The following is a 27,975-nucleotide window of genomic DNA, read 5'->3' as shown; positions in this document are numbered from 1 at the left end:
AATATTACATGTTGTGAGGAAATCTTTCCACCAATAATTCCAATAAGTAATCCAAAATGTATTCACTTCAGGTTTACGAAAGTAACTGTAATCAGATTACTCGTTTTTCAAATGTAACACGAGCTGAATACAGTTACTTGATTTTTGTATTCTGATTACGTAACGCCGTTACATGTATTCCGTTACAACCCAACCCTGGCCACACCCCACTGGGCTGGGCTGGGCTGGGCCGGAACACTTACAAATGTGGGCCGGTAGGATTTAGGTAAGCAAAAAAAAAAAAGGGAGTGGCCGGAACACTTACAAATGTGGGCCGGTAGGATTTAGGCAAAAAAAACTCCCGGTATTCCCGATGGCCAGTCCGCCCCTGGTGTGAAACATAGGTTGGTATGCACTTGCAGTGGTGACAGCTGAGTGCGGTAAGTACATTATGGACACAATGTGTACAAACAAGTTATTTACTGTGGTTTGCACATTGTAGATCTTGTTTGCACACGATCACTGTGCCTATATGGATGGGACTTCAGAGGGTCTATGGTTAAGAAATAATATAAAAGATACATCATCAAATGACAACCAAAGCTGTTACCCAGACCATGTTTCTAAATATACAGCATCTGAAAGCAGCACTGCAGTGTTTTCATTTTTGTCAACCATAATTATGTGTAAATTACTGGCCACTGAATTTCACTAAGTACTGTTGCTTCTTTTGACTGATATTAACATTTGTGGTTTGAAATAATTGCTGACCTTGATGTAACACCATATATTATTAAAGGTTCCTTTACTGTCAAGGCCGTTGCACACCCCAATTTGGAGGTCATATTAACCAAGGAAGGCCGGTCAAAGGGAGGTTTACTTTACTGTGTTATCATGCCATTTTATCACTTAATCTGACTTTGCTTGGCTCTCCCTGCAGCCACCAAAGGCTTTTTATAACATCACATTAGTATCCTGCAACAGGATGACTAACGGGAGGGCTACTTCTGTATGCCTTCTGCCCTCCCACTTCTACTAATTTTGTTTGTTTTTTAGATGTATAAACTGTCTAAATTGTTGAAATACTAGAATAAATAAAAACATTCAGTAATAGTCCCTAAGAATGTTAAACACTGTATTGAGTATTAGGAATTAGTTGACTGAAATGCATTCCAGATTTTTGAATGAATAATTATGTTTTAAGTACACATGCAGGGGCTTCGCACACATTTTTTCAAACTGTACGTAGTGATTGCATATGGGCCCCTCCACCCTTTCCCTTGTTTGTGTGTATTTCTGTTTAATTTATTCAAAATAAGCCTAGAAGAGATTTATCATAGTTCATAAAACAGTGTTTTTTCAAGCCGAGATTATTTCAGGTCTAGTAAATAATGCATCTTAAAAATACTGATTATTAAAGAATCATGTGTTGAAACCTCTTTACTCACGCCACCTCCTGCGCTGTGAGCTTCACCAGGTCTTCCTCTCCTATTGGATTGGATAGATTGGATAGATTTCAGCACTTCCTCTCGTTTCTCTGAACAGGAAGCATCTATATTGCAGGTGCATGGTAGGAACAATTTTCAAGTGAGGAAATGGCACTTGGTAGTTTCCACTATGCAAGCAACTTCCTTTTGAACACTGCATATTACCCCCTAGTATTTCAAAATGTATTCGTAACTTCTCTCTGACATGTAAACAATAGAGGAACCTGTAGACTGACTCACAGTTGTCTACATTTCTCTCCAACACTGGCTGAACCTTTGTGCTATGAACAGTAGGAGGACACAGTTATTGAAAAACATGGTTTCATTTATTTAAAAAATATTTTAATGCACCATTAATAAAGGGTCCAACGCATTAATACAAGAAATATTGCAAATAATATTAAAATAATCATCAAATTAAAAGGAAAAACAATAAAAAATAAATGAATGGAAGGTATGTACATGTTTCATCCTCATGGAGAGAAGAAAAGGAACAACATATTTACAGCTTGAAATCAGTGTGTTTCTACGAGAAACAAACACTTCTACAATATTTACATGTACTTCTTTGATTTCATCTTTTTATACTGTAGTAAAGAGGGTTTGTTTGTGATGAAAGGCTTTCATTGCAACACAAAATATCTTACACATTTTCCTGTTTGGGAGGGAACAAAATAAAACCAAACTTTAGTGAAAAGTTTAAAATGAAAGTTAAACTTTGGACGGCCATAGCCATGTGAAAAACAGAGACACAACACAAGGGCCACATACATCCTGCTGTCTGCGGCATATTGCAAACCCACGGAGCGTATCTATACCTTCCACCCATCTACACTGAAAACAGATCCTACGCTGGACACTTGTTTACATTAGGCCGATGCATTTTCAGGGAGAGATGTTTCTTTGGGGCGAACCACTCAGCACTTCCAAATAAAATACATACTAATGTATTCTTGAAAGGCCCTCAAACCAGGGGGATAAACATTCACAATCTAAACATTTAAAGAGACCTGACCAAATCCAATAAATGTGCCTTTTCAAAACATATGTAGCACACAGATTGACTAAGTTAAAAACTGAACACAAATTTGAACAGGACCTGAATGAGTTTGGTGGTAATCATTGCCTGAAGAACGTAGTTTGCCTACTTTTGACCTTTGCTTTGATGGAACGCAGATAAACAGATAGAGAGAGATTATGCAAACAAACATGGTTCTTGTTCTCGTCACAACACTTTGTTAACATAGCTCTAACTTTGGGGAAAAAAGGAAAAAGAAACACAGGCTAAATCCCTGTTGTGCTGGTCCTGCAGGCACAAATTCAGGAGCCATGTAAAAATAAAACACAATTTAGCAACAACCTAACTGACATATATTCACGTGGGTCAAAAACAAGAGTTGAAAGGTTTTTTTTTTCTCATCCAGAAGAAAGGTTGTGGCCAATCAGGGGAGCAAGAACATGAGGGTTTGATGGGGCTGGTGAACAAAGGACAGTGGACTGGGTACACTGAAGCTCATTTCACTGTAAGATACTTACAGCTAATGCAACTGAATAACAATATAATTCATAATAGCAATATTATTATATAATACTATGAAATTGAATTTAAAAAAAGCTCTTAAACAATCTTCACACTTGGAAATCTTGCATAACTGAAGACCAAATTGAATGAAGTTTGTCATTTTAAAAGTGAGCCTATAAGAAGCGCTTTTAAAAACCCTGAATTTGTCAGATATTCCTGTGCGTCTGTGCGTGGATCTGTGTGGATGGGTGGGTGGCAGCAGGGAGGGATGCGACACGGCAAGAGTGATCCAGGATGTGTATTATGTAAGCCGATGTAGACATAGAATAATGGCGTTTTCTGTTTTGTTTTACCGTGCTCCTTCAATCTGATAATGGCTTGGAAATACAAAGACCTTTTATGCCTGGCTACACGAAACATCCTGGTTAAAAAAATAACAACCAATGGAGTCCAACAATCGCCCCATAAAAGAAGCGGACGTCCCCCAACTAGTATTCTCATGCCAGGTGACACTAACCTCTCCCCTGGCTTGTGAAACTGCCACGTGAATGAAAAGTGGGCATGAAAGTGCAAATGTGTGTGTCTCTGTTTCCTGGGTAATGTGAGCAGGGTGGGTTCATAGAGTGGCCTGGCCTTTCGATGTACACTCTACAAAGGGTGAATCAAGTGGGGGTCTGGGTGTTGCCAGATGACGAAGAAAAGCACATCCACTAGTTCAGTGTCCCGCGGCAGTTCTCCGTCCCACACAGGCAGGGGATCTTGTTGTCCTCCAGAGGGAACTTGTAGTCGTAGGTGATCTCCTCGTTGACAGCGATGGCCTGCTTCGAGTAGATCACAATCTTTTTCTGGGACTCTATTGTGATTACCTTGGCGTAGCAGTTTGGCTGGAGGAACAAAGCAATAAGAGAAGGATGAGGAACAGCGCCAGAAGAATTTGAAAATGAACATTTCAAATGTTTTTTGTATCTTACATTGGAGAAGGGACCAGGATTAGACTATTTAGTTTTGGTGATGTGGTTTCTTTTTTTACCTTTTTGTACCTTGGAAATATTCCAAGAAAGAGTTGTAAATAAAATGAAAGAAAAACAAAATGCTCTCGAAGAACCCGGCATCCGTTGCCCTTCTTAGCGACATAATCAACTCTCTCTGCCGAATGAACAGAATTCAACTTAAAAATGATAAATACTGGGAAGAATAGGCCTGAAGATGTTCGGGACTCACAGTGCAGCAGTGGTTGATGAATCTTGCCAGGTTGCCAACTTTTGTGGCATCAATAATGGTATCGTGGTCCACTCTGAACAGGTAGCTGCTCCCGATGCCCTGCTGCGCGTACCGCTTCTCTCGATTGTCAGCCACCATCTGGACATACACAAAACATGTTGTTTACAAATCTTATAATAACTCTAAGCCAACAGCAGCAGTATCTGAAGATTTCTATATTTAAAAATGACTAATCGATTATCAAAACAGTTCTTTTTTGCCAATAGACAAATCAATTATGAAATGAACCAATAATGTAATGATGATTGAGCTTTCTAAACAGAACACTTGCAGTTCAGCTTACATATTTTATTAATATTGTAGCTGCAATGTCATCACTGCATGAAACTTGAGATGGATAACTGGAAGGGTTTGCTTTCAAAACACACAGTGAATCAGACAGGAGGCCGTACCTGTCGGATGTTCTGACCCACGTACTCGATGACCATCTCATCAGCAGCTATGGGCTCCATGGCGAAAAGACCCCACTCGTGGATTCTGCTGCGTCCGAAACGAAGCCTCTTTTTTCGGTACTGCACAAAGACAGAAAAGACTCACTGTAACAAAGGTCTTGGTAACAAACGAAGTATGCAAACACTCAGATGAATATGTTTAGAGTTTTCATTAAAACGCTAGTACATGTGTGAAGTAAATGCTGATTGTGCTTTTAGGTGACTTGGTTTGTAACTGCACTCATCACAGTTCCAGCGATAAACAGCCTCCACCCTAAAATATGACCTCAACCCTCCTTTAGGGTGTTGCTAATGAAGGGAGGGCATCCAGACTGATTTCCTGTCGTGTTTCACACAGGGTTAGCTCTGTGAAATGTTTGGCCTTGGCAGCAACAGAAACAGGCGGCCTGCGTTGAAGGATTAACGCCTTCCTAGGGAGCAAGTTAATCACCAAAAGTGTACAGCTGGCAACTCCTCATTGAAAGCAGGACCTCTGAAAGGAACCAGCAGTTTGTTGGTCCAACAAAAAGTTATTTTGTGTATGCAAAGTCATTAAACTACACCAGGGCTATTCAATTAGTTTGGAGTGGGGGACGGTTGATGAAAATGATCCAAAGCAAGGGGCCGGGAAAAAGATGGCTTGAAATATGAGCAATCATATTAAGAGCTTCAGCTACAGTAAATAGTGGAGTGCATATATTGTGTTTAGTTAAATCAAACAACATAGGCCCATAGCCTTCATCTAAATGGCAAGTTCAGAACTAGGGATGGGTATAGAGCCACGGTATTAAACGGGCCCCAGGGCTGAATTAATAAAGACCGTGGTACGGTTAAGCTCCGACGTTAGCGGTCTTTTTAGCGGTACTGGAGACATGTAAAAAATATGTCATGTGTATTATTGCTACACAAACATTATATTGCAGTTTTAGTGTCGCCAAGTCCGTTTTTAATGCAAAAAGACTGCAAAATGCGTCTATGATTATTTTTAGTATTTTCGATCTCTCTCTCCCGCCTGCTTGCGAGAGGGCGGGGCAGTTTACACACACGGCTGCTACATGCAGCAACACACACACGGAGGAGATGGCGGAGAGAACACGCTCCGGGGTGTGGTTAAACTTTACCCGTCTCGATACTCGTTGCCTAAAGTGCACTAAGAGTTTAGCATGTAAGGTCGGTAACACGAGCAATTTGTCTAAACATTTATCAAAAGTGCTCCACATTCAGACGGAGGAATGCACCGGGTTCGACTGTCTTTCTAGTAGCTCTGTAGCCCCATCCACGAGTAATGCTTCCACGTCAGGTGTTATGTATGCTAGCAGCAACACACCGAGTTAACTACATTATACAAACATGGGTTAATGATTATAGGTAACAGAGTTATTTATTTTGTTAAAGTTTCAGCTATTCTGTTTACAGTTCTGTCATCGATTTGCTAAAACATTGTCGTTTCTTTTGATGTGAAATATTATGTATTTAATTTAAATAAAAAGCAATGTTAGTTTTGTTCACAATTTGTTTAGTTAGTTTAACTTTTTTTTTCTTCTCCAAAAGAACCGATAAGAGTACCGTTAAAAGACCGGATCGATAAGCGGTATCGATAAAAGTAGTAGTACCGTTAAAACCTTAACGATACCCATCCCTATTCAGAACTCAGTAGGCCTACAGGTGAAGCTAATTTAACCATCAACATCATTTCATTTAGGTGAAATGATCTAATCATTCACGCAGAGATGCAATAAATGACAGGAGTTGTCACTACAGTAGCTAGTAGGTGGGTTCGAAACCCGAGCCCGCCGAAGTTTTCAGGAAATTTTTTCCCCTCTCTCATAATTTAACACCCTCTCTGGAATAAAGGCACTCTGGCCCAAAAAAAAAGTAAAAAAAAAAAAAAAAGTAAGAATACTTTTTAACGGGCCAGTGAATATCACCCGGGGGCCGGATTTGGCCCGCCTATTGAAAAGCCCTGAACTACACTAATCAAGCAATCAATCAAACTTGTATTGAAGTTGTTAGAAGACACCATATACACATTTAGGGTAGCAGTTTGTTTTTAAGTGTTTTTGCATGGCAGTGTTTTCTCTGTACTATGCACAGCAACATGCTCAAAGGTGCCTGTTGTTGCAATAAGGTGGCTTTACCGACTGCTGATTCAATCTGAACGTTGTCATGGCAGTGAGGAGATTACAGTGTTTGGAAAAAGAAAATGCTTCACCAATGGCTATTACCTTTACAGAGGTGTGTTTCTTTCCTAACGCCATGATGGTTAAGAATGATTTCCGCCAAGGACGTTCATCTTTTTTAAAGTATTTTCAAGGATAGAATATGATTTTATCTTATTTCAAGAATAATTAAAGTACTATACACAATACAAAATATAAGATAATTGTATTGTGACATTTTAATACTGGCAAATGCTAAGAAATTTGAACCCTCTGGGACCTTAAGGTTTTGTAGCTTCAATGTGAATCTGGTAGCAGAATATGAGATAACATGGCCGTATGTACCTTCAGCTGGTTGAGTTTGAGCAGGTCAGAGTCCACGACCGCCGTTGTGCCGATGGCGGTGAGGAGGCGGCGCTGCTCTGAGCGTCTCTCTGACAGCACCCGGTTTGCTCCCTGGTAGAAAAACAGACGGTAAATAACATTAGAATTGCACTACTGGCACAATCACACTTCACATGGCCTTGACCTAGAGGAGAATGACCCAGACTTTTAACTTTGACCCTCATTTGTTCATGTGGGTAAGGTTAATTTGGAATCTGTTACTGTGCAGGCAGATAAAACAAATTAAATGCTAAGAGGAAGCATGATGGAGGACTCAAGTTTCTCTCAATCCAACACATACTAGATGTGAATTCTGAAGGCTTTAAAACAATTATTACAAGTTGTTTTGAGTGGATCTTTCATTGTTTAACCCTCAGAATGAGGTTCTCAGGCATATCTCACTGAGCTTTGAAAATATTTCCAAGTGAACTCCTCCACAGTCAGATCACAAGGAAAAATAAAAGCGATCTCTGTGTACCCGAGTCAGGTGCTAATTTATTCATGACATCAAAAGGTGCTGACTGATGTGGTGTCTAATTACATCTCACTTTGTTGCGGGTGATGCTGACGGAGGTTACATCATTAAAATGCAACAAATCTCCATGGTGGCAGTGAGACACGGCACAAAGCCAGAATGGAAAACAAAGGTTGCATAGGAACACAAAACAACCATTCGCTGAGTTTCCCTGGAAATGTCAAATGTCAGCATCTGTGCTGATGTGTCTGCACAAACCTCAATCCAATTACACATTTGGTGAGCAGAGACCTAAATGTTTTGCCTACTGATGCCTTTCAGGATGTGAGGGCTCTATAATGTTTGGGTTGATTGTTTCAAAGTGGGATTTTTATAAATGAAATCCTTCAACAGGATGGACTGGTTACATTTTAGGAGGTTTGTGGACATACCATGGCTATCACGGATTCCGTATAAATATTCCAAATGGAAATGTTTTTGGATGAAGGTTACAGTTTAATTAGTTTTAACAATGTTTAAACCCATGCACACAGCGTTTAAATTGTTTTAAGAACACATTTGGGACATCTGTCAGCCATCTGTATCGCAGAATGCTACTCTGAGTGTTAGAAATCAATTATCTTTTTCAATACAAACAAAAATGAGAACTACTAAGGAACTGTGAATGTGTCTTTTGAACGTTGCTATTAAACCATAAGAGTTACAGTTTTGTTTTATAGTCCTAAAATTCCAAATAGCCGAGCAGCTATTTGGAAAAGCTGTATCACTGTTCCACAGATCTCAACATTTTAATCTCTACTGGAAACTCTTATTATTCCAACTCGCAGCCAAAAGGCTGAGGGCCGATTCCACCTACCTACCTCCCAATTCAATTCCTAAGGGAATAAGCATCATCAAGCGTCATCTAAATGATAAAATAAATATTTAAGGTAATATTGACCATCTATAATAACTATATCAAGTACTGTAGCCCCTAGTGATTATTTACAGAGCCAGCACAGCAACAGCAGGGTGCACTGGAACCACATTTGGATTCAAGCAAACTTTGTATACATTTTTTAACACAAACATTTTTATGCTTGATTTCATACTCATTTGTAATGAAATGGACCTACCAAACTTTAGTCCAGAGCAGTCCTTTAAATTCTCTCCTTTATAGTGAAGATTGTTCATGCATTGTTTTAAAAATGTTGTTTACTGTATCTTCATTATTTTAAAAGCTGGTTTAATAATTGTAATCAATAATAAAATAGGAACAACTGCAAAAGCACGGAGGGAAGTTGAATAAAATCTGATCAATACATTTCTGATTTCAAAAGTTTCCTCTCCTCTGTTATTCATTTAAGAACAGGATAGTAGTTCCTTATTTGTGACGAGGTAAATCCTAAGGACATTGCACCACACATGTTATGTTTAAAGGACAATAATTCCAGACCACAGAAAGTATTCAGATTATCATACAGATCATCTGCAATAATCCAAGCTGAAGATGATTTAGCAGTCCTTAAAGAACGCATGGCTGCATTGAAGAGGAAGCATGCATTGGAGATCCAAGAGGAGGTGATTAGAAAAGAAAAGGATAAACTTGCTTTTGAACTAAAACTGACTGCACTCAATCTCAATGACAAACTTGACCTCCTGAGAATCCACTCAAGGCGTGAACCCAAAGGATCTGTTGAAAAAGGTAACAAACAGAAATATGAGAAGATAACGTTTCCTTCTGCCCCAAACTACAATTGTTTTTCTCTCCAACACAACCATCACTCACAGGATACATGTTCAAGCTTCAATATGAAAATACATAATGAGGAAACAAATTCCATAAAAGTGGATGGATCTAGTTTTGTTTGCCCTGCTGGTCACATAATCAAAGACTATTGGAGATATTTGAAGTGCAGTGTGTGTAGAAAAGGCCCCAAAAGTTATAGATATATATATATATATATTATACAGAGTTGATACCTGTTAAGTTGCGCCTTCATAGTGGGGAGGGGCTAACCCACGTGTTTTGGGTGACGTCACACATTAGAGGGTAATGTGCGTCAGTAGTTGCAGGAAAGTTATGCCGTCTTAAGCTTCGTATTGTGTGCGTAAATGAACGAAAAACCACACACACAGACAAATATCTGTATGTCTGCCTAAATAAGTAAAGAAGTCAAACCTCATCGTAGCTCCTCATTTCCTCTATTCTGGACCTTTGGCCTTAAGTGGTGTTCTGGCCGACACACCTGGGTGAACCTAGTGATAGACACAAACTAGTGCCAACACTGAGTTATCTCTAACTCTCCACTACAGTGTGTGTCACCAGAAGCAACGGTCAGCCCTTCACATTGAAGATGAGGACACGGCACATCCTTCAACAAAGCACATGGTTCACCTGGACAGTCAGAGACAAGTGTCTGCTCCTGGATGCAGCAGCGTAGCATCATGAACATGTATTCTTTCTGTTTCTCTATACTATTTTTCTTTCTCTCCATTTCTTTTCCAGGAAGCTGTTGCCTGAAGACTATAGAGTCTATAGTCTTCAGGCAACCATACAAATAATCGTCTATAGTATAGACGATTATTTGTATGGTTAGGATAAAGATAGAGTATAGCTTCATTTATATATAATTTAAGTAATTGTGTGTTTACACAGTTCACAATTAGGGGCCGGAATGTTGGAGCTATATATATATATATATATATATATTAGGGCCGGGACTTTAACGCGTTAATTAAGATGAATTAATTACACAAAAATGAATGCGTTAAAAAAATGAACGCATTATAATTGCACTTATTTTTGCACAGCGGAACGTTTCTCACTGGATGAGTTTCAGGCGGACCGATTATACTGGAGCACCAACTAACGTTCATGACTTCAGCATGGGACTTCAAACAACAACAAACCACGGTGAACAATAGTCAAACATGAACGAACAAGCTGATGAGACCGCTTTGGTCGGCCCCGTGGATGGGACATTTTGTTTTAAAAAACGGACGGATGGAAGCGTCGACAAGAGCACGGTTGTGTGCAAATTATGCAAAAAATTATGTGCATATCACCGCAGCACATCAAGCCTAAAGTATCACCTAAATGCAAAGCATGTAGCAGCTAGCGTGGACGTTAGCCCGACTCCGAGTGCAAGGAACCACACCCTGACCCAACCCACACTCAACTAGATGACTGGTTTCAGGGCCAGGATAAGTAAGTCCACGTCTGAGAAAATAACCAACTCCCTGGCTCACTGGATTGCACTGCACTTGGAGTAAAATCCATGTGAAAATTGCTTCTCACTGTTCTCAGGTCAAATGTGTATATTTGATTAAAAATGCGATTAATTTCGATTCATTAATTACAAAGCCTCTAATTAATTAGATCTCTTTATATTATTTAATAGTTTAACATTTATTTTCTTGCTGTTTATAGTGTTTATTATTATAATTTATTTATATGTATTCTTAGTTGGCGTCATAAGTTAAAGTAGTTTCTATGCTTTTATTTTGAAGGCATGTTTTGGGCACTGGGTGATTAGAGCACCTGGTGTAATTGTATATATTGGAGACAGATGGGTGGTGGGAGCCAGAGCACTAGTAGGCAAACGGTTTTTTAACAGGGTGTTTCAAGCCACACAAGGGAAAGGCTTAAGTAAAGAGATATAGGAAACCTGTTCATTGTATTTTGTTATAGGAATAAAATGCACAACGGAGAATCTTGTCTGGACCTGGATCATTGCCCTGCGTAAGATCTGCTAACTAGTGCCTCAGCGCTGTATTATTTTAAGTTAATTATCCGTTTTATTTCTATATGATTTTGGCTGCTACAATTGTAATAAAAACTTTTTTTACCAGCCAAAACATTTGCCTTTGGGCATAAACCCAGGAGATTTGGAAACCAGAAATAGTTGTTCTCCCTTGCCTTTAGGGCTTTCATAAACAACAGAACCAAACAGGCAAACCTTCTTAGAATGAGTTGAAGAAGCACCGTTTGGCATTCCTCGCTTACAATCTGAATCTTCCAAAAAGAAAGTAGAAGTGGTTATCAGTGGGGTTGCAGAATGAATGGAGTCAGGAGCATGCTTACCGAGAGGTCCACATTCTCCACCTCCCGAATGACCTGCTCCGGCAGGTCCAGGTCCAGATAGACGTCCTTCTCCTTGCGGCTGATGGCGTAGTAGCCCTCACTTCTGGCTGAACCAGTCACATGCTGACGCAGCTGTCCTGGGTTCTTCTTTTTACGCCGGGGGTTCGGCAAATTGGTTAGTGAAGCTCAAAGGTCAAGGACAATAGAAGACCACACGGTAAAATGGAGATACAACATAAATAGCAATATACTTGTTCATTCAAAAAAGTTATAAATTGGTAACTGGGGTTCATTTCAACGCCAATCACAACCACACATACTTAATGCAGGAGTAAATCATAGAAAAGGATATTGGTGTGATTGACCCAGTGGGTGTCGTTGAGCCAGTCCGAGCTGTGGTTGTCCTGTAACAGCTTCTCATAAGTCTTCTTCAGCAAACTCAAGTCCTCGCCGTCCAGACCCGTGTTCCAGATATCATACAGGATGGTCATCTGCTCAAACTCACTGCGGTTGTCATACTTAATGGCTGATGGCTCGGATGCAGGGGCAGGTTTGGGCCAGCGCTGGGACGATGTTACCCCGGCCTCCTGCAGGAAGAGACGCTCGCTCTTCCTAACGTCTTCAACCATATCGTCCTCTGTGTCTGAGCTAGAAAGCTCCCCAGACTCAAGCTCCTCCACATCCACCTCTTCTTCTGAGTCCTGCACAGAAGGAGATGTTGTGATTGTTATTATGTTTATGAGTCATGGTAGCAGAGATGAGCAATAGGAATATCAATGAACTGTTACTAGATTGATCACAAGAAAAATCAGTTTGACTCAGAAGATGACACATTGATTTCATCCTATATCTTTGTTTTACAGTAATTATTTTTAAAAGCATGCTGCAAAGCTGCAAAACTGCGAAGCAGGATTTTCGCTTAGCCGGCTAAATTCAGGGAAAACTCCGGCTTTCCGGTCATCCGAAGCTGGTTCTCTTTTTAGCAGGCTAGATCTCCATGGTAATATATGCTAAGCAGCTAACCTGGTCGGGACCAGGTTAGGTTGCAGGCTAAGAGCTCAACTCAGTGAAAGCAGTGCCTGCTGACCAATCAGAGCTCAGTGTGCGGAGTTTAAAGCGATCAAGTCATATTACAGGAGAAAGGAAATACAGAAAAGCTGCCGTCGCAGGAAAGACGGCCGGCAAAAATCACCGACTGTGTGAACATGAATAGAATATCACCTCCCATCTTCAGAGCAATCTGACTATTATAACATTAGCGTTAAGAAAGCTTACTTAAATATCTGCCACAATATAAGTAACCGGATCAGAGTAACATTAAGTACAGTCCGCGGCATATCACTTCATAATGTATCACATATCTCCTTATCTGAGTCAGCTGAGCCGTATCTGGCCGTGCAACACTCACAGTGTCACATACTGTATGCAGAAGTATTATTTTAAGCAACACATTAAGTTGACGAAACACTCGAGACAAATGTAATTAAAGTCAGATCGTGTTTTAGACGGACAGTGATATCATAAACCTGTTAATGTACGCATTCAAACACTTGTTCTGTTCCCAGCTGTGTTCACCTTGCAGGTGCAGCTATGTGGCTTTTATCCTGGATAAAGTGTTTAAGTCATGGATGTTTAAAGTTTAACTTCTTCATTTTTGACTAGTATTAAAGTTCACTTTTCATTCAGGAAGTATGACGCTGCGCTGTCAGTGCGCTTCTCCATGTCTGTGATTGGTCGAATGCTCCAGATACCACCCCTTTCATGTGAACGCGCACCTAACTAGATAGGACACGGCTGGCTTGAGCGATCCACTTGATAACCAGCGTCGTAGTACAGTTTAGCGAGAGCGCGTATGTTTTGGATTAGGCCAACCGGCTAACTCAAACATATCCAGGTTAGGTTGAACCAGTTTCGTAGTATAGGCCCCAGGTGTGCTGGAGGCCGAGCTACTTTCTCACAGCAGCAAGTTTGAACACAATGAATGAAAACACTAAGACTGATGTGACTCTGATTAGTTTGCCTGTAGAAAGGAACAGGGCCACATTCCTTCCAGCTCCGACAAAAACATCATCAGGCCAGAATCCACAACAAATACAATGCTGGAAATACAAATGTTATGCGTGTCTGTTATGCCAGCAGTTTCCTTTTTGATTAACTCTTAACTCTGTAGTTCTGCAGCATGTTGGTATAAAGGCCAATACTATCTTTTTATGAGGATGGGAGAAATATGTGCCATCATTAAACCTGGACCAACAAATGAGTCACTCTTCTTTTGTGTCACACACACTGTGACAGATTGTAAATGATGACACGCTGGTTACAGTAAAGACAAAAGAACACTTTTACAGGAACAAAGCAGAAGCTGCACGCACCTCTAGTTTCCGCTTCCTCTGTTTCTTACTTCCTGGCTGCTCCTTCTGAAGCTCGAGGTTTTCTTTGTCTTTCCTTCTCCACTTTTTGCTCATATCCTTTTCAAGTTCAAGACCTTTCCCAGCTATGGCCTTCTTCTTTGACGATGGCGGTAGAGATGCAGCCTGGCCTGCATCCTCAGACTCACAAAGCACTCCCATTGTGGATAAGAATTCCCCTTTATCTCCTCTGGATGAAAGGGCTTCTCCAATGACCTCCTCTGGCGCTTCAAGCACCCCAGAAATATTGTTAAGGTCTGCTGGAAGCAAGACTGAAGGGTCTTGTTTGGAGGAAGTCCTTTTGGTACCGGACGGTACTGTGAGAACAGGAGGTTTGCAGTAGTTGTGTTCCGTAATGACAAATATACCCTCTTGGCTCATTACCCGGGCCAGAGACTCTGAGGAGAAGAGATCACCTTCCATCTTCTGCTCTTCTGCCTCGTCAGATGTCTCCGTCTCCTCGGAGTCCCCGGTGTCAGGGTCCATTTTCAAAGCAACGTCAGCCAACACGGACAGGTCAGTGGTTGAAGCCGAGGCCAGCTGCAGGAGGCTCGATGCCCCAAGCTGCTCTCTGAGTCTCAACCTCTGTTCACTTTCTTCCACATCCTCGTCTTCCTCTCTGAGGGAGTGACTGGAGGACGCAGACAAGCTGGTGGTCCGAGGCCTGCCTCTGGACCGTTTGTTGGCGGGATGGTTCGGAGGGGCCTCCTCGAAGGCCATCCTGCACAGAGAGGCGTGGTCCAATGGCAGGTTCTGCACAGTGCGGCACACCATACCAGGAGGGATGGGAGATTTGGGGGAATCTTTTCCTGTACCCCGTTTCCCAGCGGATTTGATAGGGGGGGTCTGAGGAGAAGCAGGGGGTCCTTTTTTGGATTCATCCAAATCTTGGTATCCAGACGGGGGCACAATGAGGGCATTGCCTTCACCTGGTTTGGAGGCAAAGGGAAGCAGTTGGATGCCCTTAGAGGGACGAGATGTGGGTGATGGAGAAGCGGTGACGGGAGAGTCTGGGTGCCTCCCAGGGGAGAAAAAGGGAGATTCACCTGACAGTTGGGAGGGAGATGGAGACACGGGTGCAGTCGGCAGCTGCATTTTGCTGTCGTTCTCGCCTGTTGAGAAAGAGACAGTCTTCCTGCGTTTCTTGAGAGGGGGCACAAGAACAATAGGGGACGAAGGCCGTGGGTACGGGGGCGATGGAGGACGCTTGCTGGGTGCTGTTTTTGTATCTGGCTTGCTGTCCTTGGTTTCACCTGAGAGAACAAATATGAGTTTTGAGAGACCGATCCAAACTTTAGCATTTCAAATGTTATTATTGTTGCACTACACGTTTTAGCAATAACAAGGTGTAAAAGGCACAATGAGTAGGAATTGTATTAAAAACAATGTTTAAACTCATACAATAAAGCAACAAAAGATGCATATAAAATTGCCTACTTGTGTTTTGTAGTTACAAACAGCGACATATTCTAATAATTGTGCCTTTAACCTATGGTAGTGATAGTTGTTGTTTTTGCATTGGATAATGTGATATTAAGTTTTTAATGACGTTGAGGAGGACTTTTGACCAACCTGTTTTGACTTCTGCCTTTGAAAAAGCACCTGCATTATTTTCCCTGGAAAGAAAAGAAGAAATACATTTGAAGCCAGTGATATTGACGATGACACGTAAATTCAGTTGAATGAAATAGACAAATTGTATTTGTGGAATGGACAGATATTAGACATGGAACATGGAATAAACACAACGTTTCAAACTCCATACCTGCCATGTTTTTCGCTTGTGCTGTCCATGGTCGAATCATCCATGGAGTCTGGCCCTTCGCTCTCAGCCCTCTCTCCTTCCTCTTCATCCTCATCTTCAGAGGAAGACGAAGATGTAGATCCTGAAGATGAAGAGCCGTCAGAGGACGAGGAGAGGCTCTCATCGTCACTATCAGCACTAAGGGCATCATCTAAAAGAAAGAAAAGATATTTGGGATCCTTATGACCTTTAACTGAAAGTAAACAGAAGTAAATGTATTGTAATAAGATTGTGATTTACCATCAGATGCCTTTTCACTTCCCTCTTCATCCTCCTACAAATAAAAAGGATTATAGTTACAAAACTAATATATCACAGTGAAATGCTGCCATCTAGAGTGAGAACACAATTCTTAACAAACCTGATAACACAAAACACATTTGAAATCAATACCACGTACAAGCTGAATACATTAATACAAAAATATGTTATAATTCAACGCTCAGTCTGCTGTTTTAGTGAATACATTTGATGTAAACGGGTTTCGAAATGTCTCATTTAAGCATACCTTTGGTTTGTTTATGTGCTCTTGATTTTTTGTTTGCTTACAATAAGAGATAACAACCCAAACCTTTTCAGTGGAGGAGCCATCAGATGTTTCCTCTCCCTCGCTGCCCAGCTCCCAAGGTTTACGACTTCTTGGCTTCTTTTTCCTCCTCTTGTTGTCTCTTTCAGCTCCATGTCTGCTTGCCTCTGGCATTCTCCCCGCACGAGCTGAAAACAATACATCAGTTTGAGAGTTAATAATAATAATAATAATTCATTTATTTTATATAGGCGCCTGTCAAGGCTCTCAAGGTCGCAGAGTTAACTGCAGCAGGCCCTTTAAATCAAACCAGTCTTTACAATGTTAAAAATGAGCTCAACAAACCTTCGTCATCCTCGTCTGGTGGGGTCGAGGGCCGTGGCCTCTTCATGTCTCCCTCTTGAAGCTCCTGCGGTTCTTTCCTCTTTACCTAAACAAGTGGAAATCAACAATATTTTTTATAGCAATGAAACGCAGCCAAGAATGGACTTTAACATCTTACATAAACTTGACTAAATCAAAATTTCTATGTTTAAATAAGACAAATTATAACGGGATCCTGGTGGCAAGTAGGATTAAAAGTATCTACTGTACACCCGGGAACAGCACTGTTAGGGAATGTCATGGCAACAATGTTCATTAAAATGTACACTTGCGAGTTATGTTATCAGGTGTAGATTAGGTTAGTCCCTGATCGTTTATCAATTATCAACAAAACCTTTATTCGACAGAACTGTAAAATGTACTGTATTAATAATAATGCAACAGAACAATTTGAATCTTGCATCTACTGGAAATGTTCTTATAGGATTCCTAAAATAAGTATCTCACCAAAATGTAAATAATTGACTCAATGTCGAATATAAGAGGGCGACCGCTCCTCCGCTCGCTTCACTGGCTTCCAGTAACTGCTCGAATCCACTTCAAGACAATGGTAGTTGCGTACCATGCTATGCCCTTCCTACATCCAGGACATGGTTAAACTGTACACCCCAGCGCGTGCACTCCGCTCTGCATCAGCCAAACGGCTCGCTGCACCCGCACTGCGAGGGGGACCCAAGTTCCCATCAGAAAAAACACGTGGGTTTGCTATCCTGGCTCCAAAATGGTGGAATGAGCTCCCCATTGACATCAGGACAGCAGAAAGCTTACACATCTTCCGGCGCAGACTAAAAACTAATCTCTTTCGACTCCACTTCGAGCGATATAATTACTAACAAAGAATTTCTAAACAAAGCACTTATATACTAATAAAAGGACTTATCTAAAGCCAGTTGAGTAGCACTTGAAATGTTTTGGCTCTATGAAACCTGATGTACTTATATGATTCTGTTTTCTTCAAGTTTGTATCTTCTTGGTCGAATGCACTTATCGCTTTGGATAAAAGCGTCAGCTAAATGCAATGTAATGTGTGTGTTTTAATTAATCTAATCACATTGTGAGCTGTCAAACATTATAATGCGGTCAAATTTCTGCCAAAGTCCTTTTACCTTGAAGGAAGGAAGTCGGACTGGTCCTCGGAGAGAGAACCCTTCCATGCCACCGCTCTTCGCCCAGTCCACGAGAGACGTATGAGGCTCCCGAGGACGGTTGATCTTTTCCTCTTTTTTCTCATCATCCCGTAATGCAGACACCCCTCTAACCATTGTCTGGAAAGGCTGGAGGAGGAAACATGGTGCAATTACAATTTGTATTTATTTCCCTTTTCCATTTCACAATACAACTCTGATGCATCATGTTGCCACAGAGAATAAAGGAGGCCATTTGAACTGCCATCAGATGGTAAAAGAAGGGGCAGCTTTGGAAGGCACCCAGTGGACAAAGTAATATTAACAAGGTTTAAATACTTTTATATAGTGAAAAAGTTCAGCATTCGAAGTCTTAAGTGAAAGTATTTGCATCTAATTACACTTAAGTATAAACAATACAAGTATTCAAAATGCAGAATGACTTGTTCAGAATCATATATACTGGACTTTAATCATCAATTCACTTTAATGCTATGCTGCTAAAGGTGGAGACAATTGCATTTACTGCTCAGGAGCTTCATCTATGTATTTTTTTTAACTAATAACTGGAGAAAGCTACATTTGTAGCAACACTGAAAGGCACGACAAGTACAAAAAGGTGCTGGTCGATTTTAATCTGAACGTAGGATTAGCTTGAATTCAAGGATTGTAGAAAGATCTAGTCTGAGTTTATTAATACAAATTTATTTGTAATAAATGTACAAATAATTGGATGAAGCTATATTTGTGTACACACACACACAACAAAACAAGCTTCAAATATACACCATTCTTCCTTACCTTGGCCTTGGTCTCTTTCCTCTCCCACCACTCGTCAAAAGTCGCAAAGGCAACGTTCTCCACCATTTTGCGGTTCAGGTCCCTCTGCATGATGTTTTTCATTTCCTGGATCAGAGTGCCCAGGACCATCTGCACTGTGGCTTCATGTGGATTTTCAGGCAACATAGACATCTCCTCCCCCTCTGGAGCCCTGTACTCGTCTCCCTCCCCGGGCAGCATGGTGCCATAGCCCGGGGGGGGCATGTAAGAGGCGTAGTGGGGCGGCAAGACGTGCGGCGGCCAGCCAGTATGGGGAGGCGGGATGCCATGGTGTGGAGGGTGTGCTATCTGGGTGCTGTGGGGGTCTGGGTAGGGGTAGGGCATATGGGTGGGCATGTAGCGGTGGTCTTGGTCATAATGAGCGCCTGCTCCACTCCCCTCTTGGTCCATATAGGGGTGGTGTGTGTGGGGTGGCGGCATAGGGTGGAGATGGTAGGAGGAGTAGTCTGCAGTGGCTGCCTCACCGGGGCCGGGGGTGCCGTTGGAGGACGACACCCTCAGCTGGTGTAGGCGACTGAGCATGTGGGTCTGCATCTGGAAAGACATTGGAGCTCCACCGCTGTACTGGTTCATCAGCTCCATGGACGAGGCATAGTCATACATGTGGTGGGGCATGGGAGGATACTCGGAGTGCAGCTCCATGTGGGAAAGGGGAGGGATCCCGGGCGGAGGTGGGGGTTGGAGGGAGTAACCAGGAGGAAGTGGCAAATGAGGAGGGTAGGAAGATATGGGAGGGTGCATGGAGGTGCCAAAGTGCTGTGCAGAGTCTGGTTGGGGCGAAGATGAGTGGTCTGTTGTTCGTGAAGGCATGGCAGCCTGGGAGGAACATGGTGAGGAACCTGAGGTGAGGGAGGCCTGGTGGGAGGTCACTGTTGTTATGGTAGTCACCTCCTCTTCCTCGTCTGAGATCTCCATGTCTTCGCCTGAGGAGTGAGGGGAGGACTAAAAGAAAACAGAGTTTAGATTGTTAGTATACACCATGCACATTAATATCCACACTTTCAAAAGACACCACAAAAAGGCTTAAGAAATGTACTGTTTGAATACCAGTGTGATAACCAGTCCCTTATGCTAACAAAGTAGCAAAAAAGTGATTATGCAACTTTGACTGGTCAGAAGTCTCCCTTAAAGCTTGATTATGCTACTGATCGTACCTGACTCTGTCCATTGTAAGGTGGTGTGTGTGCTCCTGTCCTGCTGCGTGTATCAGCAGATCCAGTCTGTGAAGATTCCTCCTGCATAGCTCCAGTGAGGCCAACCTGTTTTTGGGTTTCCTCTGTGGGGTTGTGAGAGGAGTAGGAGGAAGAGGATGGTATGGCTGCTGTATGTAAACTGGGACTCTTCCTACCATCTCCCCCCTTTCCCCGCTTCCTTCCTCTGTCTCTTTCCCCTTTCTTCCTGTGGTCCTTCTCACCATTGTCTCCCACCAGGTTACCACTTGTGTGCTCCCCTGTCCCATCACCTCTTCGATCTCCTTCCCCACGTACACCCCTCTGCTTCTCCTCCTTCCTATCTTCTTCATCCTCCTCATCGGAGGCAAGGAAAGAAAACTTCGCCTTCTGTTCTTTGAGGAGCATCTCAATACGAGAGTCCAGGCTGCTGCTGTGGTAGACGAACGGTAGACTCTCATTGGTGGAATCTGGCTCTGGAGAGGAGGAGTCACGCTGAGGTGGGGAGCTGGAGGAAGAGGGAAGATGGTGGGGAAGGGAGGTAGAGGAAGGGGACGTGGAGGAAGAAGCAATGGGAGGGTGGGGCGGGGAGGTAGGCGGAGGCGTTTTCGGGGGTGCTGGTGGCGTGCTTGGACGGCGCTTTGGCTTTGTCCACTGCTCTTCCCGGGCCGGACTATCCTGGTTGAAGTCCAGCGTTCCCAGTGTCTCAGCTACAGCCGCTGCTATGACTGAGGCTGGCGGGAGGGGGGCCGGCGCGGGGGGAGGCGGTGGAGGAAGAGCACTGTGGTGACCAGGGTGGTAGTCTTTGTCAGCACCAACCGACGGCAGGGAGCCCCTCTCTGCAAGGCTTGTGCCTGCAAGACGGGTGGAAGCGTCCAATCCCTGAGGAGGGGCTGGCTCTTTGGAGGAGGGGTATGCGGAGTAAGATGAGGGGGGAGGAGACATGCTGTTCGAGGAAGAACGGTAGGAGTTAGAATTGTATCTGGGGTCAGAGCTGTTGGAGTAGTCACTGTCTCTGTCCCTGTCTCTATCTCTGTCCCGGTCATGGCTGCTCCTTCTGTGGCTGCTGCTGCCGTGGTGGTTGTGTGAATGGTGGTGGTTGCGGTGTTTCTGGTGGCCATGGTCACCAGACCGGGAGCCCAGGCTGTCTCGCCGGTATGCCCTGTCCTCCCTGCGCTCCGAGTGGTGATGGGAGTGATGGGAATGGTACTTTGTGGAAGAGTTTGTGTCTTGCTGGTGGTAGGATGACCTTCTGGAGCCGATCCCCGCCGGCCCATAGCGCCCCGCCGAGTCTCTGTCACGGTCCCTGTCTGACATTGGGGGCTGATCAAATTGGGCGGCAAGAGGTGGAGGAGGCATTGAGGAGTGGTGCGCAATGTGTGGCCCAGGCCCTCCAGCATTGGGGTATGGGGGGTAGCATGGCGGCTCGTTGGGACGGTATGATGTGTTTGGGGGGTATATAGGGCGACCTCGGTGAAACACTGAAGGTTCCTGTGCCTCCTCCGAGAAGCGAGATGCTTTGTGTCCTCCAACAGTAGACGAGACTGCAGAAGACGAGGAGGACGAAGGTAGCATGTCCTGGGGAGGGTAGCCACTGCCCAAAGTGACAGTGTTGTAGCCAGTATGCCTGCATGACATAAATGAAGTTATTAAAAAATATTATTTTGCTGACCTGCATGACAACCATACAGACAATCAATTAAATTAAACATGCTTTATTGGCATAAAGATAACAAAAACAAGTAATATTCAGAGGATAAAAAAAGGTTTATTGAACGCTTGCATGTGTACGTGAAAGACTGTGGATGTTTCAATTGATGTCGTCTAATTTTAACTGCCACTCTAACACCCACTACCCATGACAACAATGCCAGTTTCAATGAATGATCAAAAGCATACATTTCCTTACTTATTGTTGATTAAGCAATGTATGTCAATTCAATAGAGAATCTGTACAGTGTACAATGGAATCTTCTAGGCAGAGCATAATAATGTGACAGTACTTTTAATGGAATGATTACATCGGTGCACTGTCCAAACATGACATCCTTGCAACATAATTGCTATAATGAATCAAGAAGCAAGGTATTAAGAGTTAAAGCTACATTTAGACTGTAGTACAATTGCAATTATGAATACAACAGAAATAACTATAATATCATAATGTACAGAAAAAGATAGAGCGTTTCAGCCTTTACCAAGGAACCTGAATAATGGTACATTGGTACAGTTTTGATGCAACCCTCTCTTTGGCCAAGTATCATCGACTAACCTTCCGCCAGTGTAGCCCGAGTCTTGTGAGAAAGGAGTCCCAGATCTGGAGCTGTATGGTGTTCCTCCTCCAGCACCCTGAGATGAGGCAGTGGAGCCTGGTGTGAAGGGTCCCGACATGGAAGAGGGGGGCGTGTCCAGACGCTGATCACTGAAACCAGTATCCCCAGAGGAAGGGTCTGCACTTCCTGACGTTAGGGCCTGGACCCCTGCTGCCAAAACTGCAAGGTCACTGGAAAGCCTCCGCCTGACTTCTGATGACTGTTCAAAACAAGCATATCAATGAAAATGTAAGTTTCCTTACAATCCAATATCCATATGAACTTTAGCAGATCATTAGGGAAGTGAAAGCGGGCTTCATCAAATAGTTAGAACATTGATTCACTACTTTTGAATTGCACATTTTCAACATTGTTTGACATGACTATGCCGCAATGTTACCTGACAATTCATTGCATTTTATACAGATGTTTCTGCACAGTTTTCTATCAAGATAAGGCTTCACCAATAGCATTATTATGATAGCATTGGTAGAAATCCAATCCATTTGTGGCTACATAGGATTTTTTCAATCTTGTGTGATCTGAAACATCTCCATAACCTCAGAGTTGTGAAGTCCAAACAGTCATATTTATTGAAAAAAGGAAGATGCAAGCCTTTACAAAACACAAAACATGTTTTTATCAAACAAAATATTTGCTTAAATTAATATTTATTGGCATGTTGCCTGTAAAAAACAAAAATGTATAATTTGGTCAAAGAAATGATCTAGCAGCAATGAAACGGCACCATCAATTACATTTAAAAGACCACAATAAAAAAAGAAAAACATTTAAAGCTTCATTTGATTTAATATAAGCTTTTAAGAATAGGAAAAATAACATTGCATAACATTCTGAAGTGAAAATGATGCTGCGACTATACCGTGTCAGGCTGTGGCTGCGTCGGTGCTGGTGCTGGGGCTGGTGCTGGGGCTGGGGCTGGAGGCGGGAGCCTGTCAGTCAAAGCCTTGCCTCCCAGGGGCACCGTCTGAGGAGTGTAGGACCCGTTTACCATCAGGTCATAATACTTTTGCCTCTGCTGGCCTGTGGAAATAAACAAAAGCCACAGAAAAATAAATACAGACCGAGAAATGAGGGCACTACAGACATCACCCATATCCACGTCTCCACCAAGGAACAGCTAATTTCTGTGTTTTTTTTTTATAGTCAACAGGACATATAGCAGAACGTTTTTTTTATTTGGATATAAGGTACAGATATAGGAATTGCAAAAGCATTTTACTCATAAGCTCAATCTTTAGCTGGCACATACATCTCATGATTGCATTACTTTTGTGTTTTACCATTTCAAACTATGTGTATAGATCTCAGATATTTTTTAAATGGCATAATATCAATTTGTGTTTATGACAATGTGTGTGTACTTTTTTCTTTTTGGAGGAGACAAACACAGTTTTCAGCCAAAAACTCAAATGCATTACATGTTTGTACTGGTGATATATTTCTCACTCCACACACAATGTATAGTATGATTGATCACTAGGTTAACTTTGAAGATGACGGAGATAAGGTGTTTAAACTTACCTTTTATATCCAGTTGAGCATGAATGATGTTACCCATGACAGAAGTGTTGTGCAGATGCTTGACTGTGTCCTTAGCTCCTCTGGTGCTGGTAAACAACACCCTGGCCAGGCCCAAGTGCTTCCTGGTCTTGGGGTGAAACAGGATCTCCATCTCCTCCACCTCACCAAATTTTGCACACATTTCTGCCAGAAAGGGCTCCTTGATGTTGTCATTCAGTCTAGCAAAGCTCACCTCCTTGAGGGGTATGGGACCCACATAGAACTCATCAAGCTGTGAAGAAAATCAGGTACAATAATGTGTCAACATATTAAGCCTGAGGTGAAGTATGTCTTAAGTTAGTGCTCAGAGGCTATTCTCACCTTAAACTTGGGCACTGGCAGGGACATTTCTGTATACCTGGACCATAGTCTCCGGGGTCTAGGGTCCCGCAGTTCACCGATGGGAGGAAATCCAGAGTCCTGAAAATTAAGAGAAGGATATTATTTCTTCCAGTAGTAACACAACTTGAAAACACACGCTGTACACCTGAGACAGAGATATGGAAAGTAGAATAATTCTTCCTACAACCAGGATATGTTCTATGACCCTCGCTGTTTACTGTTTGCTTTTAGGCAACATTTATTTTTGATTGCACCCTACTGTTTATTATTCAAGGTTTTTGACAGAAAGACAAAATTCATACCACCACTGTACCACCCTAGAAAAGTTTTGACAATTTTAAGTCTTTTAACAGTATGTGTTATTTTTATAAATGTTTACATGGACTGGCACCCCCCCCCTTAGGGGAATTCATCCACAAAAAAGACACTGGACGCTGCACTAGGTCAGAAACCAGAGGAGACTGTGAAGTCCACCGTAGACGGACAACTTGTACAAAATGTCCTCTCCGTTAAAGGCAGCTCATTGTGGAATAGCCTCCCAACTGAGATACGGGATTGTCCCACTCAATAGTTTTAAAGGATGGTTGAGCAACAAACAGACGTGTAATCACAGCTAAATGCACTTTTATACAGAGGTATCTCCTCTTGCACTTTATGTAGCTCTTTTATCTTATCTTGCACTTTATATGTCGTAGCTGATACATTGTACTGCCATGTGGTAAATGCTTATATGCTGCATATCATGCATTTATTTTTGCTATGTATATAAATGTCATGTTCTTATATGTTGTATGTGACGGGACTACGGATGGAAATTAGCTCAAAGCTAAAATCCGGCTCATTTACACGTGTAAGCATTATTTTGTTTTAAAGTGTTGATCAATGTGCACTGTCCCGGTTCAAATAAACAATTACAAAAAAAAGAGTTACACATACAGTTAACCTGTTTACATTTCTGGCATTGCGTACATTTGGCTTTTGCAACTTACTTATCATTTATATTGTTTATATTTGGTTCCTTGCATAGTATATGTTTGTACTATTTCAGTCTTTATATTTCTCTTGTTAGTTAAAATACTTTATTGTCTAATGTCTACGTTGTTTTGGGAGAAAGGCAGATATGTGTCTTCGGTCTGAATGTGTAAAACCTGCTTTTAAAATAGTGGCATTGAACTCATATCACATCCAGACAGGATAATAATAAAACACATGAATTCACACACAAAAGAAGCACCAGGTATTTGATAGTGAAAACAGAATGAAGGTTCAGTAAATGGATGGATCAAATGTGTGCTGAGGTAGAAAATGACTATCCTCCTTGAATAAGAGATAGGGGACAAACTATTTTCTATAGAGGTGTTTTTTCTAAATGAATAAAAGTTCTTCATATAAAGTTGTATCGTATCCTAAATTAGACATGTTGTATTTAAGGAACACACATGTATTAAAAGAGAAAGACAATCAACTCACTGGCACACTGAAATGCACTCCATCATATCTGTAGATTTTCTGTGCAACTCGCCGGATGGCTGGATCCTGGACAAGTTTGTAGCTCTGCCACTGCAAACTGACAGCTTTTTGAGAATCTGCCCCACCGTCTGGATCCATCCTACAACTGAAGTGTCAAACAGAAAACCATGAAACAGCAGCTACAGTATGGGGACGTGTACACATGTATATGTTCCCAGGGTTCTATGCTTAGCTCAATACCCTAGGAATATTTAGTAGACCTTTCAAAGCTCTTCTGTTCTCATCTGTTCTGTATGTATATGAGGTCAATACAGTGTTCTAGATTTCTAACATTGGTATCTCCTTAATAGCAGAATGGATTGTTGTCGTTAACACTGCATTTAAAACATCTATCTTAATTTGTGCTTTAGCCATTCGAAGTGCATATAGAGGCCTTAGCAATTTTAGAAAACAGCCCAGATAGAGATACGCTGATGAGAAATACTGCAGTAATTACAAGACAGAGTATATTGGGTCGCTGGCAGAGGCTAACGTTACACTGTATGGTACTGTAACAGAACGGTGAGCTGCGTCACATCAGTTAGACACGTTAACTTTTCTAACTATTGTCTGTTAGAAAAAATAATCAACAAAAAAAATAACTGAGCAAGATAGTAATATACACGTTTTAGGTATGGGCTAAGATGCTGCGTGCTGTCAAAACAATGCCCAGCGTTACGTCACTGACCACTTAGTTCAGTTAGCAACATGCTAGTTGCAACAACAAAATTCAAATATATCATTTTTTCAGACGTCAAAACAGAGTTCACGTAAACGAAATATAAACCGGGTGCCTCACTATTCTGCAGGAGCAACATAACTGGTAGCTCTGATACGATATAAGGTTTGCAAATGTTAAAATGACGCTTTAGCTAGTGCAAGTTACCGCTGCCGTTGGCTAATGCTAACTAGCAAGAACATCAAGTTAGGAGTCAAACTCTGATAATGTTGCCCCTCCGATCACATCGGTAACATGTTATCTATGACATGCATGTTATGCAACTCTCTAAGAAGCTCTACGGACTTGTTTTGACTCCTAAATGCAGACCCCACCTCTTTGAGAGCTACTGCCCGCTCATCCGAAAGTAGCAACCCGCCGCTACAGTGTAGGCAGCTTCATCCAGGCCCGGGAGACGAACAAGAAAAACACTGAAAGCCTAACAGAAAGAGGACATCTCCGAGCCGGCGCTTAAGCAAATCTGACGGGCTAAAACAACGCCGCTATCATTCCGGTAGCTAGTCCAGACATCAATAATCCTCTCAGAGCGGCAAAACCATTGTTTTCGCTTTAAAATCCAAATATTGTTGAGAGAGCGGCCATCGCGTAACCAACCTGAAAGCCTCGCCTGTTCTCCATCAGTGTTTGCGAATGCAGCCCACGATTCCTGACCGGCACTTTCTTCAAAGTAATGAAGAAAATAAAGAAACCCACCGCAGTAACATATAATGTAAATATAACTGAATATCAAAAATACATTTATATTAATAAACGCCTGTATTTTTAATTGTCACGTTTCTGCACTTTAAAGATATATGTTCGAATCTGCTCATGCAAACCCAAAACCAGAGAAGTAATCATAGCGCCCTCTAGAGGCACAACTCGTCTAATGCAAACTATTCATATATTTAATGACTTTTCTCAAACAATTGTGCAGTTAAAACAATGAATATGTGTCGTATTTAGATATTTTCAGCAAAAACAATACAGTGACTCAAACTATATTTTTGGATGAAAATAAAAGAAAGCCTCAATAATGGTCAAAGGCCAAACAAAACTATTCCATATATTCTGTTGAGTATATGGAATGAACAAATGAAACATATTAATACAGGGTGATAAATGCCTCAGAACTCCGTTTCTTATTTTATTTATAATACTTGATCTAAGGAACCATCTTACATTTTGTCAGAATTTGTATACCATTAAAGTGGTCTATGAAAGGTTTTCATATATTAAGGTATACATTTTAGTCTTTTCTTTTCATTCTGCTTTTGTGTTCTACTCCACTATATCTCAGAGGGAAAGAAGATGGTACTTTAGACTTCACTACATTTATGACAACATTAGTTACTAGTTAGTTAATATATTTAAGGTTGCACTGCTGGTTGACTAAATACTGCAATGTTGTGACTTTGGGCTCAATTCATCCTATTTTATAACTATAAGAGGTTTTGTATTCCAAGTCTTA

At 41.8% G+C, this 27,975-nt stretch overlaps 1 protein-coding gene across 2 annotated transcripts; it reads right to left on the bottom strand.

The window, feature by feature from the left end:
- Positions 1-1,795: 1,795 nt before the first annotated feature.
- setd1a (SET domain containing 1A, histone lysine methyltransferase) lies at positions 1,796-27,154 on the bottom strand. 2 transcript variants are annotated; one of them, XM_034088878.1, is made up of 21 exons: positions 27,120-27,154; positions 25,748-25,892; positions 24,257-24,355; positions 23,897-24,167; positions 23,235-23,395; positions 22,312-22,571; positions 20,025-21,666; positions 18,832-19,812; positions 18,013-18,180; positions 16,868-16,952; positions 16,568-16,710; positions 16,237-16,270; positions 15,958-16,147; positions 15,765-15,808; positions 14,157-15,445; positions 12,137-12,485; positions 11,785-11,963; positions 7,205-7,315; positions 4,662-4,781; positions 4,210-4,347; positions 1,796-3,872 (listed from the first exon to the last, which is right to left on the bottom strand). In XM_034088878.1, exons 2-21 carry the CDS (start codon positions 25,883-25,885, stop codon positions 3,699-3,701), a joined length of 6,576 nt encoding a protein of 2,191 aa, XP_033944769.1. In that variant the 5' UTR covers positions 25,886-25,892; positions 27,120-27,154; the 3' UTR covers positions 1,796-3,698. The 2 variants fall into 2 exon arrangements, with proteins under 2 accessions (XP_033944769.1, XP_033944768.1); XM_034088877.1 differs by having other exon boundaries at positions 26,840-27,135.
- Between the last annotated feature and the right edge of the window lie 821 nt (positions 27,155-27,975).

This window comes from Pseudochaenichthys georgianus, chromosome 8, assembly GCF_902827115.2.
Source record: "Pseudochaenichthys georgianus chromosome 8, fPseGeo1.2, whole genome shotgun sequence".
Classification (NCBI taxonomy): Eukaryota; Metazoa; Chordata; class Actinopteri; order Perciformes; family Channichthyidae; genus Pseudochaenichthys; species Pseudochaenichthys georgianus.
The sequence above is the reverse complement of the archived record's forward strand: the minus strand, read 5'-3'. Positions and strand labels throughout refer to the sequence as shown.

What these genes read in the sequence shown, in the direction of transcription:
- setd1a (XM_034088878.1), bottom strand. Translation starts at nt 25,885, where the DNA reads ATGGATCCAGACGGTGGGGCAGATTCTCAAAAAGCTGTCAGTTTGCAG. An exon ending in AGAGGAAGCGGAAACTAGAG is followed by an intron (nt 12,486 to 14,156) that starts GTGCGTGCAGCT and finishes CCTTCTGTGCAG; the next exon opens with GACTCAGAAGAAGAGGTGGA. An exon ending in TCATCAACCACTGCTGCACT is followed by an intron (nt 3,873 to 4,209) that starts GTGAGTCCCGAA and finishes TTGTTCCTCCAG; the next exon opens with CCAAACTGCTACGCCAAGGT.